Below are 18,895 nucleotides of genomic sequence, written 5' to 3' on the forward strand. Positions count from 1 at the left end.
AACCTCTCTGCCAGTCAGGGTGGAATGAATGGTGCACTCAAACGGCGTGTAATCTCAAGACACATTGCACTGGTGGATGAGGAAGTTTTCAAGGTGATATTTGTGTTTTCTCTCTGCTCGAGACAAATGAACGTTTCCTGAAAATCGAACGTGTAGTCAGAACTGGAGTGTGCAGTCGAGTCTAGGCACACTGGGGGTAGGTAGCTGGATGGATGCGTAGGTGAATGTGTTTGTGTGGGTTTGGGTAGGTGTGGGTTGGTGGGTGGGTTTGGATGTGGGTGCCTTCGGTGGTGTTGTGAGCAGCGGTTGCGCTATGACGGCACTCGTCTGTCTCGGGGATGGGCGGGCGTGCCTAGCGGTGCCCGGCAAACGCAGCGATAGCGTTTCGACACATCGATTTACCGTGCGCAAACACGGAGACAGATTGTCTATTTTTTTGCGCAGAAATGTGTTGATGCTCGACACTTGAGGAAGAACAAAGAACAACTCAATAGTCGGCGGTTGTGCAGCCAAAGCAAATCTCACAGAGTGGTGACCAATCGACATCGTGATCCCACAATGCACCCTGCTGCTGATGTAGCTGAAGCCGCCCGGTTGAGTCTGGCTGAAGCGATGGATATGCCGTGTGTAGCACCGGTTGCTCTCGATGCATTCACTATGGGGCCACGGTGTCAATTGGTCCCTTCGCTGTGAGATTTTATTGGGATTGGTCTCAAATTCCCTGGAATTGGTAACAATGAATCCTGCTTGGAGAGGCGCCAAATTTTAATTAATTACAAAATGGGGCAACGCTTTTATTTGTTTGTGGCACGTAACTGGTGCATTGTTTTAAACTGCTATGGAAGAATACATTTTTGAATGCAGAAATTGCAGCTCTATTCCGTTTTAGAATGTTTTTTTTTTACCCGGTAATGTATATATACGTTTTAAAATATTAATGTTCCCATTTTATGGATGTAAATTTTCCAACCGCGAGCGTCCTCGTCATCACCGCTGCCTGTTGTGCGAAGTACCCGAGTCTCGGGCCACGGCACACGGCAGCGATCTCGCTGCCGATTCCAAAGAATAGCACCGGCACTGCTGCGGCTGCTTCCATTGGTTGGGGCGTGACCTCTGTAAGCGGGTAACACCAGATCCCGCACCACCACGCTCCCCCCCCCCCCCCCCCCCCGAGGTCCGAGCAGCAGAAAGTGACGCTTCTCCACGAAGGCGGGTGGTTGAGTCAGTTTCCAGCAACCGCATCGGGCTTCAGCACTCCCTTTTCTTCTTCTTCTTCTTCTTCCTTCTTTCTGTCTTCTTTGGCGGCAGCGCCCGCAGTGGGCACCTTGTTCTCGACTGAGGTCGAAATGACTCCGGGGAAGGAGGTCCCCGGCGTTGCCCGCTCACTCGCAGACAAGCGGCGTCACCACGTGATCCCAAGTGGCGTTGGCCTGCAGGAGGAGGGCCTCACTGCGTTCTCGTGCCTCCGAGGCGTGTCGCGACTCATCGATTCGTTGATGGCAATCGATCGCGATAGATGCGTTTGCATCGCGCGCACCACTCTGGATTATTTACATTTTGCACAACTTGTACACAAATACAGTGCAAATATTACCGTTGGACCATGTGGGAAGGGACAAATCCCAAAAAAACCTATTGATTCTTGAATTGTAACCCTCAATCATGACACCTAATTGAATAGCAGGGAGGGTGGATTGTTACTTGCCTGCTTACTCACCAAGAAACGAGAGCAATGCATATCGCACTTAATGACGTGGTAATGAACAGTGTCAATCACTTAAAGTAGCTACCTTAGTAACAGCTACTGGGCCGTACCTCTTGTCACCCATGGCACCAACTATGACAAATTAAATTTTCAATCCCGCCGACTTGATGGCCACCACCCACGGTAGGGGACTGTGAGCCTTCGTCAAGCCGAGCGTTTTGCGCTTTTCCACAAATTGCCAACGGAGAGAATTTCTCCGTGTGTAGCGCGCACGAGGAAGACAGCCGCTTCGTGCGTGGTTCTCAGTTCGCGAAGGTTGTGACGATCGGCAGATACTTTGAAGGTACAACAACAACAAACAAACACAAATGTAGTTTTTGTTAAACACGAGAACAAACTGATTAGCGATGGGGTGTGGTGGGAATGGTCTCCCACGTGCCTCCATGGCCCTGCAGTCAAGGCAAAGGTGCAGGTCTGCAACTGCTTGCTCAGGCCACCACTGGAGGGATCGTAAGAGGAACCCCTTGAGTAAGTTTTTGGCCTACTCTTCCATGTTGGCCGGGTGTTTTAGAAGAGATGGGAGTACCCAAACTTTTCCCCAGCATGCGTGACCTGCTCTGCTACGCGGCATTGTCCATTTATACTGCTGGGTGGACGGAGCCTGGAGGAGCTTCGGTGCTCCAGGCCCCTTCTAGACCTTCCGGGCCTCCCTTCTACAGCATTCCGTTCCGAACAAACGGCCCTGCCGCTTCTCCTCCGCTCGCATACCCCACTCGCAGGTTAAATATTAAACGCGCCGCATTAAAGTTGCACGAGCCCACGTGTACCGGTTGACTCCTGGCATATGCAGCGATTGAGAGGAATCCGTCCGTGTCCCACGCGCGCGTTTTGTAGGTACACGAGAATCCGATACGGAGGCAATTCACGATCCGGGAGCGTGCGCCCATTCGTCTTGCGGGAATTAAAAAGCTACAAATCGATTCGTTCGCCTGTAGGCGAGGTCACGTGGCATCACAGGAGACCTGGGTCTTTAACGGCTTTTTTAGGATGGAGCGTGTTCGTTTTGCTTGTTGATTTGAAGGTAACATCGGAGCCGTGTCTCGTTATGCCGGCACATTGCCGGCAACAGCGTGAGGCCGTGTGCCATTAAAAGCGTTATGCTGTGATGGTTTAATTAAAAACACGACAAGATATTTAGGTAGCGCAAGGTCCTTTGCGTAACGGAAACGGGTATTGCTGTAGGTGCAGGATATTCTGGCATTTGATGTCCTTTCAGGTCATTAAAGCAGTGTTATTAGTGTCAGGAACATCATTGTGATGGTGGTGATGATGATGTGCATCAGTGATGAACCACTGAAATCTCTGTGTGTGCATGAGTGTGTAATATAATGATAGTGGGGAGCGAGCGGTGTGCGCAATGGTTAGCGCACTGAGCTACGAACCCGGCAACCCGGGTTCAAATTCCCACTCACGGCCAACCAGTCCCGGGCCTCCCCTAGATCGACTCAGCCTTAAATGAGTACCTGGTGCGGTGTGTGAACATCGCCGCTGAGGAGACAAAGGCGGCTGGGCGTGGTGTTTGCCACCCACCCCCTCGTGTGCCGTGCCGGCTTTCATAGGTGGCCGCTTTACAGCACGTGCCCCAAAAGTCTTGTCGTTGTGTGTGTAGTAGCCTGCCTTTTTAGCACGGTCTTGGTAAGGACGAAGGGACGGCATTCCTGCCCACGGCCACAGGGCAGGCGCACGCAGCAGGCGTGCTACTTCAGCTATACGAGCTAAACATGCCACCTGCTGTCGGAGGTGCAGGCTGCAATTCTAGCCCTGCCTCTCGCACAGCTGTGATCGCAGCGCTCGTCGTTGGTAATGAACGAACGGCTTCTCACGAACTGTTTCACGTCCCCGCGCCCATGCATCCCGCCTTCCCATCCTTCTGTCTTCTCCCAACCTCGCCCCGGTGTCTCGCCTGTGCCGCCACCGTGCCCGTCTTCCGCTAGACGGCGCTGGGCAACGCGATGGTGACGTCGGGCGCGCGGCTCGTGGAGTTGGACCTGAGCGACAACGCGTTTGGGCCGGACGGGGTGCGCGCCTGCGACACTCTCCTGCGCAGCCGCGCCTGCTTCTCCCTTCGCACGCTGCGACTCAACAACTGCGGCATGGGCATCGGCGGCGGCAAGGTCAGCCGCGGTGGAGGTCACGCACGCAGATTTGCGGAAATAAAAATAACTGCAGCTCTCCCGCGGAGTTGACCAAACCAAAACTTTCCAGTAGTCGACAGCGAATCGATGAACTTCACACGAAGGTTTTTCACAGCCACTAATACTATTTATAATTGATTTATTTGGGTTAAGCTGCACAACCATCCACAACCCGACATGGCCTAGCTAAGTAAATTGGCACGTGTTGAATGCGCCAATTATTATTTTAACTGTTGCTTAGGTTTTCAGAATCTTTTTATCTTTATCGGAATCTTGATTTAGACTGGAGGAGGAATCCGATGAGCTATGAAGCTCTTTTTCAGCACCGCCTCTTTGCGCCCGTGAGCAGGAAGTTGCCGTCGCCGCGTGGCGCTGTGCTCGACGAGTCCCCCGGACTGTGCGGTGCGTTTGCGGGCGTTGCAGATTTTGGCGGAGGCGCTGAGCGAGTGTCATCGTGCCTCGGCGGCCGAGGGGAAGCCGCTGGCACTGCGCGTGTTTGTGGCCGGGCGCAACCGCCTGGAGAACGAGGGCGCGTCCGCCCTGGCCAAGGCCTTCATGGTGAGGGGTTGATGCATTGACTTAGGCGTGTAACGGTGTGTTGATTATTATGCAGGTTCAGGTTTCAGATTCTAAGTTTATTTCGTTTATCCAGGGTGAGAACTCAAGAGACAAAGGATCGAGTCTCATTCGCACGAGTGACCTGTGGGCCACCGAAATAACAGAAGCAATGATACGAATGAGACGGTGTTAACGAGACAAAAGAGAATAGACTCAGCATTGTGACAATTCATCGAACTGCCAGGGGCATCCGTCACTACACGTGTGATCTAAATATTGACAGTGCAATAGTAGCCAAACAGTCACTGCATCTAATCTTAATAATGACCGTGCGGTATCATTGAGTAACGTGACCGGTGTGGGTGGGTCGCGGTGGGAGTGGTGGCGCTGTTGTTCAGCTGCAGTGGTCGTGGTTTTTTTTTTCAGGCGATGGGTTCCCTGGAGGAGGTGCACGTCCCCCAAAACGGCATCAACCACGCGGGCATCACCGCCCTGGCCAAAGCCTTCGCCAAAAACCCCGAGCTCCGCGTTCTCAACCTCAACGACAACACCTTCACAGAGAGGGGGGCCCTCTCCATGGCAGAGGTAGTCGGCTCCCTCCCTCCTTGTTCTTCATTCATTCAATCATTAATTTATTCGCCAATTTGTTTGAAAAATGTATGAGCGGGAGAGAGCGGCGCTGGGAAATGACACAGCGGGGTAACGCGGTCGAAATTGCATTTGGCCTTGGCAGATGTCTTGCGACTTCGAAGAGCAAACTCGCTTATAAACATTTCAAGCCAACTTCAAAGCAATCTCGGCGTTGACGCAGGGCATTTGGTGGAGACATCTTATCACGAGGGGTCAACAGTGGAGAATGCGATGTTAAGTGAGCATCACAGCCCATGGGCGCTCCACTGTTTATTTTATTTTCAATGGTTTATTCACCAATGCGCACCCGAAGTGTGGTCACTCACAATCCCCAAGAGGAGGCCTTCATTCAGCATCGGATTAACAGGGGGCTCAATACGATTTCAACTTCTCATAGGTCAGCCGTGTGTTTAATCTCTTTATTTTGTGTCGTCGGCTAGACTGTAAACAAGAAAGTTTCAGCAGCTTTCAAGGACGCACGTTGCGAGCCATTTGCAAATATAGATTTTTAATGGATTGGTACTATCTTTTTTTTCTAAATTTGACTTTATAAAAAAATATACTCTGCAGGCTCTTAAAGTTCTGAAGAAGGTGGAGGTGATCAACTTTGGGGACTGCCTGGTGCGCTCGGTCGGGGCCAAAGCCATTGCGGTGGCTCTCAAGGATGGCCTGCCTCACATCAAGGTGAGCGCTCGCGTTGCCGTTGGACGAGTACTGTCACGCCGGCCCACGTGAGCATCGGTCTTTTTATCCGGCTGGCTTGTAAACACTTGCACCGGCTAAGGTTCAAAAGGGGCTCGTGCATTAACGCCCTTCGTCCGTCCGTGTGTCAGCCTGGCCCGTGGAAAACCCGCCGATGGCTCTCGTAACGACGATCCAGCATGCGTGTGGAACGTTGGTGTAAATTCGTGCGGCTGTTGGGGATTTACGCGATCGTAAACCTGCTGCTGCTGTTGGAGTGCGAAGCTGTGTGGCGGTGACTCGGGCGCGCGAGGGTTTCCCTTGCTGTCGCCAAAGTGCGAGCGAGTGAGCGAGCGTGCGAGACCAACCTTGACTCTCGTGCAGGAGCTGAACCTGGCGTTTGGAGAGATCAACATGGACGCAGCCATGCAAGTGGCCGAGGCGCTCGAGACGAAGTCATTCTTCAAGACGTTGGACCTGAACGGTGGGCCCTCGTGCACACGGCATATCGGAGCTCTTGCTTGCGCGAAACTGCTGCCTCTCTCTCGTCGGTTTGGCGATGCCACGGTCCAGCGGGACTACGTTCGCAGCTTGTCACAGTGATTCGCAATTCGATTCCCAGTATTCCGGCGTCGTCGTCCAAATTATCCAAAAATAAAAAATGTACCCGCAAATTGCAGTATTCAATTGGGATGTACACAGCAATCATCGCCTACTATTGCAAAAGCTTGGCAGGTTTCTCCAAAAAAAGTCGTGAGTCTCAGTAAGGATTGTTTTCTAAGTAAATAATAAATAAGACCAGCGGCCCTCAGCCCTGCTGTTGCGTTGGTATAACGGCAACATTGTCGGCGGTCCTTACACGCGTCCCTGAACGTGGGTGTATTCCTGTGTGTGTGTGCGCGTGCATCCCTGTGTGTGTGTGTGTCTGCGTGTGTCCCCGTGTGTGTGCATGTGCGCACCCCTGTGTGTGCATGCGCGCACCCCTGTGTGTGCATGCACGCGTGTGCAGGAAACTGCATTGGCGAAGAGGGCTGCGAGCTACTGCGAGGGACGTTGGAGACGATCAACAAGGAGCACGTGCTGGGCACGCTCTCGTACGCACCCCGGCGCACGTCCACTCCCTGTCATACCGCCGGGCCTGGCCTCGCAACCTCCTTTGTGCCAATTGATTTGCCAATTAGTTGTCGGTTTTGTGGGATGCGGACGGGTGCTCTGGAGGATATACGGTTTCACGGGGCGAGCCATGCATGGACCGTGTAGGGCCTGCTGGGAGCGTGTACACCGGACCGTTTGATACGGAAGCCGAGCGCCGGCCCTGGCGATCTCCGGCTGAGGTTCTTGACTAGAAAGCGGCCATGGCGCATCCCACTGTGAGCAGCGATTGAAGCCATCGGCCCCGAATTTAAAGTTAACCTTGTAAAGAGAGATCGCGGCCAATTACAAGGGAATTGAATTTACCCCGTTGTGCCACTGCTGCTGCAGGGATGACGAAGGCTCGGAGGGGGACGAAGATGGCGAGGACGACAACGAAGACGAGGAGGAGGACGATGGCAGCGAGGAGGAGGAGGAGGAAGAAGGGGAGGGTGAGGAGGATGAGGAGGAGGTGGCGGGGGAGGAGAACGGCGAGGCCGGGGAGGAGTCTCGAGATGGGGAGCTGCAGGTTCGCGGCGTGGCCCTGACGCCCAAGGTAAGGCCATGCCTCCCGCTTGCGTTGCTGCGTTGATTATCGCCCCCCCAACACCCCCGCCTGCCCACCCACCAGTCGTGTGGCCTCGTCTCCCAAGCCCTTACTACAAGGTGACTTAATTTTCCCTGCCAAAGCGGACATGGTTAGAGCCAAGAAATCTTAAAGGAGAGAAATGTCGTGGGTCGTGGATGGCAATAAGGAGCGCTGGCCTATCACCTCGAGGGCTGGCTTGTCAAGTAGAGGACTTGTCTGTCACGTAGAGGGCTGGCTGTTGCTGCTGCTGCTGTTCTAGCAGCGTCACGATTAAATTTCCAATGTTGGTTTTGGTGGCACAGAAGTTGGCGATTGGTAGCCGTTGGTGTTGCGGCCTGTGTTGGTACTAACTTCACATTTGAGGAAATCCCCTCAAGCCCCAGCTGCGTTTTTTATCGTGTCGTTACGCTTTTACAATTGGCAGTTGGATTCGGGAGACGCAAACAACAACAAAAGTGTCATATTTACTCCAAAAGATGTCGACGGTCTCCCGCTTCCGTCATTTAAACTTTTTTGCTGTGCTCGGCGGTAACGAAGCCCCTTACTCACGCGGGTCCCACTGTGCCGCCCCCCCGCTCTTCCCACAGATGTTGGACGCGTCGGACGCGTTGGCCGTAGAGATAGACAAGCTCAAGTTGTAGGGACGCAGCAACAGCAGCAGCAGCAGCCCTTTGCACCGTCGCCCTGCACAAGACAGCCTCGGGGGGCCCACCACAACGGGGGGGTGGGGGGGGGGCGTGCTTTCTCACTACCCATACGTGTGCCCCCTTCTCCATATACTTTGTGTCCGGCTCGTTCCACACCTCACAAAAGCTCGTTCCACACACGCACGCACTCTGTGCCGGCCCACATAAAGTCGAACGCTCGGTCCAGCGCGTGAGGCGGTCGCGGTGCCCCGGGGGTAACGTGACGGTGTCCTCTCGCTTCGTTGACCGGCTCTTGCTCCGAGACGTCCGTGCCGCCGGGGGATGTACAGAGACCCCGCGCCGTGTCGCGGTTTGACGCCGCTGCGCCCCCTCGCCGCTCCCGCGTTGCCGACACAGCGGACGCTCGCGCGTGACGAGCGCCGGTTAACCGACGGCGAACGCGCGCGTCCAAAAGTAACGAGGCCAACGATGGTTGCACGGAAGACACCCGCTGGGGCCGGCTATCTCGGAGCGCGCTGGTTGGCGTGGGTGCCCCGCGCGTGTCGTTCTCTCCGCTCGTAAACTGCGCCCCGTCCATCGCGCTCGGCGGATGCTGGATGGCCACCGTTGAAGCGGCCGCCTCTGCGTGACGCTCGTGAGACCACGCGCTGCGAGAGGAGATGTGGAAAGTGAACAAACGCAAGCGGTACGCCCGTGTCTGGTTGTGAAATGGCATTTGGATATGTCCCGATAAACTCGCGTTGCATATCGGTCGCATATTTAAAATATGTTAAGGACATCAAGCTAAGATTTGGTAGCTGTTTTTTATTTATAGTTCATGCATACAAAAGTACACGTCTCTTTACGTAATGTTAAACCATATACGAGCGCTTAATAACCGTGCGTGATAATATTCTTAATGCATAATACACAGACGTGTTAATCTTATTCAGGTGATTTTAGGGCAATAACCGTCAGAGCGGTTTTGGGGGGGGAGGGAGGCCTTCGTACAGTCAATTAACAGCGCTGACAATGAATGAAATTCAGCGCGGGCTACACAAGGAGTGTACGGAGCAACGTCAGAGAAAAACGCATTTGGCGGCTTCGGCCTTACGGGTAAACCGATTTGATGGCGCTCGGCTGACGATGGGACGGAGTCACCTCGCACGTGCATCCTCGACGTGCTCATCGCGCGTCGAGCGTTGGGTGGTTCGCTGGCGAGGACCGCTCGTCAACGCGGCGGCGATCTTCGGTGACGTGCGCGTGACTGCCCGTCGTACTGTGGGGTCACGTGATCGGTTGTTCCGTCTTAGGGAATGCGTCAAGTTCGGGTGAATCGGATGAATATTTTTGTTAGTTTAAAAAAAAAGTTGAACTTATGGATTGATATGATTTAGAATATTTTTTTATTGAGGGCATGTATGGTAATCTTCTCTTTGCAGCTGACTTATATGGCTTTAAATATCATTGATTTGTATTACTTGAACTCATTATACTCAGATGCACAGGTAGGAAACAAACCGCGTAGTAAGCCCTGACGGAGAGCGTTGTGATGAAGTAGCATTCCAGAGTTGTTATTAATGAATAATCGGCCTTCCCAGAAGTACAAGATTCCTTAAGTCTTATATACAACTCTCCTTACTGTGATTACAGACCATAAGAGGGATGTTGTTATTGTGCTTAAGATATCCTTTCTCCCCTTTAAAAAAAGTGTGCCAAGCCAACCTAAGGGGAAATCCTTGTCACCCACTGGGACGCATATAAATCCCAATTCCACATCGCGTCGCGACAATAAGTTTGACTTGGAGAGAGACACCAGCAGCAGCAGCAGCGGCGTGTGTGTGAACGGTTTCCTAGCCGTTCATATGCACGGTGGCTTCTGCTCTGCCAAACGCCGGGGACCTCGCGCTTAAATTCCAAAGAAGAATCATAATCTAGTTCGATTATTTTTTGTCTTTTACGGTCAATGCCGCACAATTCCATGAACGGTGGTACTAAGTGGGGGCCTGGTTCAGAATGAGCCGGTACAGCCTTGTTTTTATTGGGTGGATGACCAATGATGGCATGCAGGGAAATTGTGCTGTCAGGATAGGCTGTAGTCATTCGTGCCAAAATATTAAATGACACGGGCATTGGTTAATTAACGTTTTGTTCATTCAATAGCTTAAAAAAAGATATATACCTCGTAAGGATTTGAAATATGGCATTCAAAATATGTTTTACATTAATATTCCTCGACAAATGGATTGCTTTTCACGTGTATTATTTTGGAAATGCACCATTTGGAAATACATGTTAAAATTGTTATTGTGTGGCATTATAATGCAGGTGTATATTTATTTAATATTGTTAAGAACAGCGGGTAACAGACGGCGGGTAACAGACGATAGGTAATGCGGGTGGGCAGAACGAGAAGCCAAATCGAAATATTTTTTAGCACAAATTTGCTTCCAAATATTATTTCAACAACAAATGAGAAACCACCGTCCCGGGGCAGCAAAAGTCTCGAAATCCGTTCTCTATCGAAGTCGGTGGGGTGGACGTTTACAATCGCGTTGTGCTGTTCGCAATCCCAGGGAGAAGTACCAACAGCAAAACAACCAGTGGCGCACGCTACGCTTTGTGTATCCCGGAGCTTGGCAAACCCAGCGAGGTAACAAATACTCTCGTGTATGATTGGTCTGCAGGCCCTTTTAAAGCACCCTAATTTTGCGACTCATGTTTACAAATTGTCATTTGGAATGTTTTGGAAGCGGTGTTTAAATTTGCCGTCGATATATTTTTCTACCGGTAATCGATACGAGGGGAAGAAGGTGCACTGGAAATGACTTAAACTGAGCAAGCATAAGACCATGGTGGGATGTATGAGCAGAGCACAGCTGGACTGGCCAAGACCTGTCACGGCACTCGCGAATCTATGCCTCAGTGTGTGTGCGCGCACGCTGTTGCGTTTTTTGAGGATTGCAGGCTGGCAGCCGTGCAGTGTTAGGGCAGAGCTGTCAGAGAGAGCCCGTGACCAGCAGCACAACGGTCCTCCGCTGCAGCCCCACAACATTTTTTTAAATCTTAAAAACCCTAAAATAAGTAAAACACGCCTCGCTTAACATTATTAAATGTACAAGTGTGCACATTATCCTCTTTCACAATCGGCGTCTGCTCTGCACGTTCGTTAAAATAATGAATTACGAATGTTCGTTTGCATTTTAAGAGACCAAATGCGGTTTAATTGATTTGCCCTTGAGGTCTTTTCCAATTGCAGACAATCTTTCTAATGACAACAATAAACCGCTTTACGGGGCTTAGCGACAGTGTGCAGTGTGCGCCACGAACCCCGTGCCTCTGCCGCTCGTGATTGGAGCACCGGTGCCGTGTAACTTTAAAACCGGCGTCGCCTCCGCGGGTGGCGTTCACCCGCGGACACTTTGTCCGGTGCCCGCTCCGCAGTGCCGACGACCTCTCCGTGGGCAGCGGGGCTCAGCGTTTTGCTATCCGATCGCAAGCTGCGATGTTGAGATGCGCGTCGCAGCTGCGCTGGCGTCGCGTCATGCCGATGGCCACACGTTCCGCCCGCTTCCGCGTTGGGTGCGTCTGGGGCAAGCCTTGCGGCGGCTCCATTGTCAGGTCTTGAGTGACGGAGCATTGTGCTTTGGCTGCACCGCGAGCCGAGACTTGCCGGTTGCTCACCGCCAGCAGCGGTTAGGCGAACAAGCGTTTGCCGTGTGCCAATCGCGTGCTTTTAAGATAGTCGACGGAAACGAACGTTGCGCAATGCCTTGTTTCACAAAGAAGTGGTACGTGCGTTGCAGCCTTGAAACAGTACTGGATGTGAGCTTGCAGGGCCTTCTTCCTTTGGCTTGACTATTACATTCCGTTGGTTCATCTGTTTTAATCAAAAATGTGGGGCATTGCACTGACTTTTTTCTTCCCCCTCTTCAGTTTTTCTTTAGCGAAAATAAAATAATAAAAATGTAAACTTCACGAGCACTTTCGTTTTTATTGCTTCACGCGGTCTTGCTGCCAACGCCGACAAGCTGGGCCTCCGCGCAGGTCTCGCGGAGCGAACGCGGTGCCCGTGAATAAACGTCGTTCATTTGAGGCATTCGCTTGCATCGTCGGTTCATGATTCTTCTTGGTACGTCTGGGTAAAATGCGTTCGTGATCTTTTAATAGCTCGGCGGTGCTGGTTCGTGTTGTCACATGGGTTTCATTTTGTTGCATTGAATGGCAGATGCTCTGTTTTGCACTCCGTGAGATGTTCTTTGTTTTAACACCTCCAGTTGTCTTAACACTTTGCCTCCCATGCTAACCGTGCATGTTTTTAATACATACATTAATAAATAAGAACTTCAAAACTACACATGATAAAACAAATTAATGGTGCATTTCAATATTGGCTTCAAAAGGCACTGACGTGTTCACAAAACCTGACCTTGTGGGACCTGCGCTGTCGGCAATCCCACTGATGTATAATTTACTTACTCATTTGATTTTTTTTCTTTTCAAAAGTAATTGGGCACGTATCGCATCGGCCACTACATTAAAACCCCATTTCTCCCGAGTGCTGATGAGAGAGGGGGGGGGGGAGGGGCGGGGCACCTCTCGCTAAGTGCCACGGTGGCTCGAGAGATGCAATCTAATTTACGAGCAACGATCGCAGCGCGCACGTGTAACGAGGTGCAGCTCCGGCTGCCGTGTGGCTGGGCCCTGGGCGGACCGAACCCCGCGCCTTCTCTCGAGCGCCCCGGCCACGTGACACCCCCCCCCCCCCCCCCCAATGTGCGTGGCCCAGCGTGCGTCTCTCTTCGTTCAGGTGGCGGCCCGACCCGACGCCTCGGCCTTCCTGACGTTCCCCTCGCCGGAGAAGCTCGTGAGCCTGGGGCCCCAGCGCTCGGCGCTGCTCCTGCAGTCGGTGGAGGTGAGCTCGACGGCCGCCCCAAGGCAGCGGCGCGACCTCGCGACGGTTTTGGCCGCGGCAAGGTCCCGTTGCCACGCGCTGGGCAGCAGGAGACCTTGGCCACTTCATCGCTCTCAGAAGTCACGATTGACCTCTTGGCTTTAAGGGGGGCCTCTCGTGAGAGTGGGTAGGCACTTCGTATTATGCACAGGCATACGTTTTTTAACCAATGCCCAGGTTGGAAAAAATATGAATACTGTATATCAAGTCCCTCAGACTTCATCTCTTTGGTGAAGATAACTATATCTTAAACAGCTGCTATGGCCTTCCTTTTGAATTGCAGCATCACCTTAGCCTTCAAAAATATCTCCATGGTAATAATCGAAAAAATAATCCCTTGCTGGCCGTCACGTCGCTTGCTCGGCACGTTCGCACGCTGACCGATGCCCCCGTGTGGTGTGGTCACGGTGGGTTGAAGGGTCACGCTGCTCTTTCGCAGGAGGACGTCCACAACCCGGACAAGGTGGTGGAGACGTTCCTCAAGCTGTCCAGCGTCTACAAACCCGAGACGGTGGTGCAGTGCGCCGTCTTCGAGAGCGCAGGTGGGTTGTCGCGCCGTGCTACGACCAGTCTGCCTCTTCTCTCGATTTAAGTCTCGGTTCAGAATTTTTTGGGAATCCGAATCTTTAATTTAGACTGGAGGAACCCGACGAGCTACATGAAGCCCCTTTTTCACAGATGTTCATCAATATTTAGTTGTACGTGCCAATATCGCCCTCAGTGGGCATCGGTGCACAATACAACGAAACGGTGCCACGGCCACAGCCACAGGAATGAGAAGAAATGCGTCATGACCTCAGCGGCTAAGACCGGCTGAGCAAAGTGAATTGCAACCGTGCCAGAAAGTGAAGTCCAGGACGGGTTCTCCAGTCTCCTACCACAGATACATGGACGCAAAGTGTCGTTGGTTTTGGTCAAACATCCCAATGCAGGAACCTCTTGAAAAAGAGCCTTTGGTGTAGTTTTCCTCAGTGGTAAATAAGTAATTATTCATCAACTTGCGGCATCGCCCTCGGATGTAAAGGAACTGCCCCCCTGATTCCAGCATCACGCTCCCGTCATCAACCTCACTGCAGCGCGTGCTGTCGCATTTTGCACGCCAATGTTATTGTCTTGCTATGCATTATGGACACAAAGCGGCGGGTAATTGAGCATCCTGTTGCAGATGCCCTGCTGCAAAGGGCCTTTCAAATGGCAAACTTCCAGCAAGCCTTCATGTCGTCTCTGCTGATCCACCTAGGCCTGATTAAGGTAAACGGCAGAATACGGGGCATTTTTGTACATTTCACATCGCTGTCAACCCATACGGTTTACCCAGATTCTTGTGCAGGGAAATTGAGTTTTTAGGCCCACACAGTGTACAGCCGTTTCAATACGGGCAAACAAGTTGTTGTGTTTCTCCCTTGTGATGGGACTGTAGGATGAACGTTGAGTTTTATAAGTGAACCGGGTTGACCAATAAGGTCTGAATTGGCCTGTAATAAAATAGGCACTGTTAAGGGCTTGACAGATATCATCTGAGAACATTCTAATTGTTATTGTCATGCCCCTCTGAGAAAGACCTTTCTTTTGGAACACTCAAGAGAGTAGTGCATCACCCAGATAACTCGAGCAGCATCCTCTAGAAGTGGTTCCCAACCTGTGGTACATGGACCCCTGGTGATCCGCAAGACCACAAACAGGAAGCGGTCTGCGGAAACACTGCAGATACGATTTGTTTTTACAACACACCATTAGCCGGACCGTTGGTGGTGCACACCTGTAATCCAGCACTGTGAAAGAGTAGGCCAAGATACTCTCTCCATGGGCTCTCTTGAGCTGCCTCTCGTGGAGTCCCTTAAACTGGCAGTTGCGTGAACGATTTCAGGGCTGCAGCTTTACCTCTATAAACAATCAACACTCGGCTCCATTGTGCTGCTCTCGAGGAGCTGTGATTGGTTTTCAGTTGGATTCCGAGCCTGCAAGTGAAAAGCGAGGGGCATTTTAACAGCACCAGCGACGCTCAGTGGCAAATAATTGCTGCAGCATGTTTCCATTTGCAAGCATGTCGAGAGATTCCCAAACGTGCTGGCTACTCCTCGTGGGCAACCAGGAGAGCAATTTCCGAATCAGACCACGGGCAGTTGGCACACTTCATTTGTTTCAGATACAATTTACATATTCACTTAGACGATTATTGCATTATCGGTTTCCTATAACATTGTTTTAATGCTTCGCTGTATTTCAAGTACAAATAAAGAGTATGAAAGTTATTGAACTGCAGTTCCCCAAACATAAGCCTGCAATGTTTCCTTATCATTGAAATTTTACAGTCGGTAATGCTTATAATGCGCATGCTCTCAGTTGCACGTTAAATAATTTAATTCACAATAGCCGAGGCTTTAAGTTGTGATGCAGGAAGCATTATTCATTGGTAAAGTAGCTCGTTGATTAACTTTTAATTATTGTTATTTCACAACCATCTCATGAAGAAAATAAGACAGCTCAGGCATCGAGGTGTCTTAACCCTGGCTCACCAGAAGAGAGTACAGCAAACATGTGGATTCCAACCTGCCTGTCTGGGAATATAGCGTTTCCCCCTTGCACACCTGGGTTTTCTCAAGAGTGCTACAATTTACTTGCACATGCAAATGATTAGTTGATAACACTATAATATAAATAATGCATTGGTTGTAACACCTTCATATACAGAAGAGCGTAGAGCTTGGACATTTGTTGACTGGCTCACCGCGTGGCTGCTATCCTTCCAGAAAATCACTGTTTAGCAAAACAGGGACCGTAGCATAACAGTAGATAGTAGCATCGCAACCATACAGAGGCCATGGACGACTTGAGTTTGGATTCTGTACACCATTCATGAAATATGCGTGACAAAAAACACTTTTCATTGATCAGATTGGCTCGCTAAAAATAATTTCTTTACAACAGCTTTTTGTGTTTAGTTTGTCTTTCCCCTGGACCTCCGATTAGCACGGTTGGCTACGTACAGTGCCAAATAATTTCTACATGCATACCGTTGTCAGCTGCCGCAATTGCTAAAAAACAAGTTATGTCGGTGATGATTGCCCTTAAACGGCTTTGTGTGCGTGTGTCCCGTCATGACAATCAGAGCGAGGAGAAAGTGAAGCCCGTTTCGAATCTACAAGGCCCCCTGGCGACGCTGGAGCACGTCGTCAAGCAGCAGTACTTTCCACGCTCCCTGCTGCCCATCCTCAAAGTGTTCATGTCAAAGTGAGCCCTAACGCACTTCCACCTTGTCCATTAGATTCTTGCTACGCGGTTAATTCCAGGTCTCGATAACCCCGCCCATTTCTCACGAGGCTCTCTTCTCAACAGCCGATTTCGTATTTGGAAAGCGATGGCTCCGTGTCTTACAGAAGTAGAGTTCAACTGTTTGATACACATCTTGACATTGGTGGGAGACTTGGAAGTTTTAAAATATATATTTATTTTCTCTAATTTCCTATTTAGTGGGGTATCTATAAATGGATGACACTGGACATTGTAAAATAAAACATAAAACCTTGTACAAAGCTACTTAAGATTTTTCTACATTTTAACTCGCTTATATTGCACCATTGTTCTGTCATATAGCTGAGAAAGATTGGACCAATACAGAGAAACAATGGCACAAGCCTTGCCAATGAGCCCTGCCAGTCATACTAAACACGTTACCCCCCCCCCCCGTTTCCCTATCACAGGACTAACAAAATCCTGGAGCAGTGCGAGCCGGCGCGCAACTCTCTGCTGCAAACGCTATCCAGCGTCTGACCGCGATTTTGCTGCGCTGTGGTCGCGTACGTTGCACAAAGGCAGTGGGATCGCGGGTCGCCGAAAACCTGGTAACGTTTTTGCCGCGGTGCCGCAAAATCACTGCATTAGTGGTCGACGCGTCACTCAAGTGCCGACTTTGCACGCCAACAGCTCGTAAGAGTAGCAGGAAACAAAATAACGTGACGATGGCACTGCCAGTAAATTCCAGCCGTCCGGGCACAAAGTACCCACAACACCACCCACCTTGTTTCCAACGGAAGCAATCTTTTCTGCAATCACGATTGCGGTAGGGGTGTAACGATGTGTTCATTTTGAAAATAACGATGCACACCCTGCAGTCGCAAAACAATAATTAACTTGGCGCTCAATGTAACGAAATGTCTCGAGAGCACAATTTTTACCTGAGGGGGGGGGGGGGACCCCTTAATGGCAGCTGATACACAGGTCACAAATCTGAATTGACGATTTATCGAATCGGATTGGGTGTGGGTGGTTGTGCAGAAGGGTGAATTGCTACACTCCTAAATAACCTCAGTTCACTTCCAAACACCCCTAGGTTTAATATAGGCAACCTGAAGTGTTAAATCGTTAAAAGCGGATTTTAATTATGTTAATTACAGACGATTGACTGGCACACGTCTCGTACGAATTGAATCAAACATTTTGAATAGTAACAAGCGCGCATTGAAAATTGCATTGTGCAGTGTAACATGCATTCCCAGTGAACGCATTGCTACCAGTGGCTACAAGCCCTGTATTACAAGCAGACTAATGCAAGTTTTTTTAGACTTTGGATACGGGACAGAGTCCCATCGAGTCACCATTGGCAATTACTGATTCTTGTGCCTGATGACGATTGTACTTCAGTTTGCCAGTAGTAATTGAGTGGCCTCAGATAAAGGTAAATGACTCAATTATACAATCAATTTTCAGCGCTCCAGCGGGTGTTTAGGGTTCACTAATTTAGTTTCAAATCTGGCTTCTGTCAGGCAGTGGTGTACATAGATGTATATGCATGCCTAAAAAATTAGAGCAAGAGCAGCAGAAATATTTTGAATACAAAATAAACCCAAAAAGTGAGATGCCAATGGTATACATACATTGAAATGTAACGTTGCTGTTGTGAGCTGTAACTTGCCTTTACACCGGTAAATAAAATGGCAGCAGAACTTTCCCTTGTGATTTTCATTTGTTTTACTTTTACTTCGTTTGGGTAAAGCATGTGACACAAGCATGTGACACAAGCCTTTTGAAGCTTCCTATGTGTTAATTTATTAAACATGAGTGAATTATGTAATATAAATGCACATAACAAATTGTCTTTGCTTGAATACCACCAAATTGACAATTGTGAGAACAAACATCACTGCCAAATAAAATGTAATATTTAATCGGAAAGTTTGCAATAAACAGCTCTGTATATCCATTCGACAGTACAGCCATTCCCCTCCTTCACAATATCTGTCCCTCCACAGAATATTCGTGTTTACACATTCAATCTCACAGCAGTCTGGGAGTGTACAATTTCAGCAGCATGAATTTAACACAAGCAAACTTGAAATCATGCACTCCCACACCATGGCCAATGGGATTTGCAAAAGCTAACATTTTACATAGAGGGGCAGATATGCGTATTTTTTGTTATTCTCCACAATGACGCTCAATTGTTTTGCAAAATACATGGGAAGGTTTTAAATTTAAAAAAACTTGCTCCTCCTGGGTGCACACCGAGGGTGCTGAACGGGGAGGGGGGGGGGGGTACGTGGCGAGAGAGCAAGTCGAACTCCCGCCTCGCCCTTTCTCTCACCGCCCCGGGCCTGTCTGATTTGATGAATGACACGCTCGGTACATAATACAACATTATTGAAAACTCTTGAGGATCGCGTAGAAGCAATCTCGCGCAACCTTTATTAGGGCAACCAAAGCATTCTCGGGACCGCTGGGGGCACGCTTAAGCCACGGAGAGAACAAATTACAAGTGACGGAGCTACCTGCCTGAACAATTATCGGCATGCACTATCAATCACAGATGCCTGTTTCATATATTCAGGA

At 50.2% G+C, this 18,895-nt stretch overlaps 1 protein-coding gene and 1 long non-coding RNA gene across 2 annotated transcripts in view; one reads left to right on the forward strand and one right to left on the reverse strand.

Moving 5' to 3' along the window:
- Positions 1–18,017, forward strand: part of RANGAP1 (Ran GTPase activating protein 1) — a 37,734-nt gene extending 19,717 nt beyond the window's left edge. The window contains exons 4-15 of the mRNA XM_032970079.2: positions 3,700–3,879; positions 4,324–4,458; positions 4,885–5,043; positions 5,659–5,772; positions 6,154–6,253; positions 6,779–6,863; positions 7,252–7,456; positions 12,926–13,030; positions 13,509–13,611; positions 14,235–14,320; positions 16,179–16,300; positions 16,771–18,017. Of these exons, the coding sequence (XP_032825970.2) occupies positions 3,700–3,879; positions 4,324–4,458; positions 4,885–5,043; positions 5,659–5,772; positions 6,154–6,253; positions 6,779–6,863; positions 7,252–7,456; positions 12,926–13,030; positions 13,509–13,611; positions 14,235–14,320; positions 16,179–16,300; positions 16,771–16,840 (1,464 nt within the window). The 3' untranslated portion in view covers positions 16,841–18,017. The remainder of the gene's footprint in view (positions 1–3,699; positions 3,880–4,323; positions 4,459–4,884; positions 5,044–5,658; positions 5,773–6,153; positions 6,254–6,778; positions 6,864–7,251; positions 7,457–12,925; positions 13,031–13,508; positions 13,612–14,234; positions 14,321–16,178; positions 16,301–16,770) is intronic.
- LOC142930781 (uncharacterized) lies at positions 10,394–11,398 on the reverse strand. The gene is made up of 2 exons (XR_012946729.1): positions 10,600–11,398; positions 10,394–10,562 (listed from the first exon to the last, which is right to left on the reverse strand). It is a non-coding gene; the product is annotated as an uncharacterized LOC142930781 (long non-coding RNA).
- Positions 18,018–18,895: the final 878 nt, after the last annotated feature.

The sequence above is a fragment of the Petromyzon marinus genome, chromosome 43 (genome assembly GCF_048934315.1).
Source record: "Petromyzon marinus isolate PM22_M1 ecotype Great Lakes invasive population chromosome 43, UKy_Petmar_22M1.pri1.0, whole genome shotgun sequence".
NCBI lineage: Eukaryota > Metazoa > Chordata > Hyperoartia > Petromyzontiformes > Petromyzontidae > Petromyzon > Petromyzon marinus.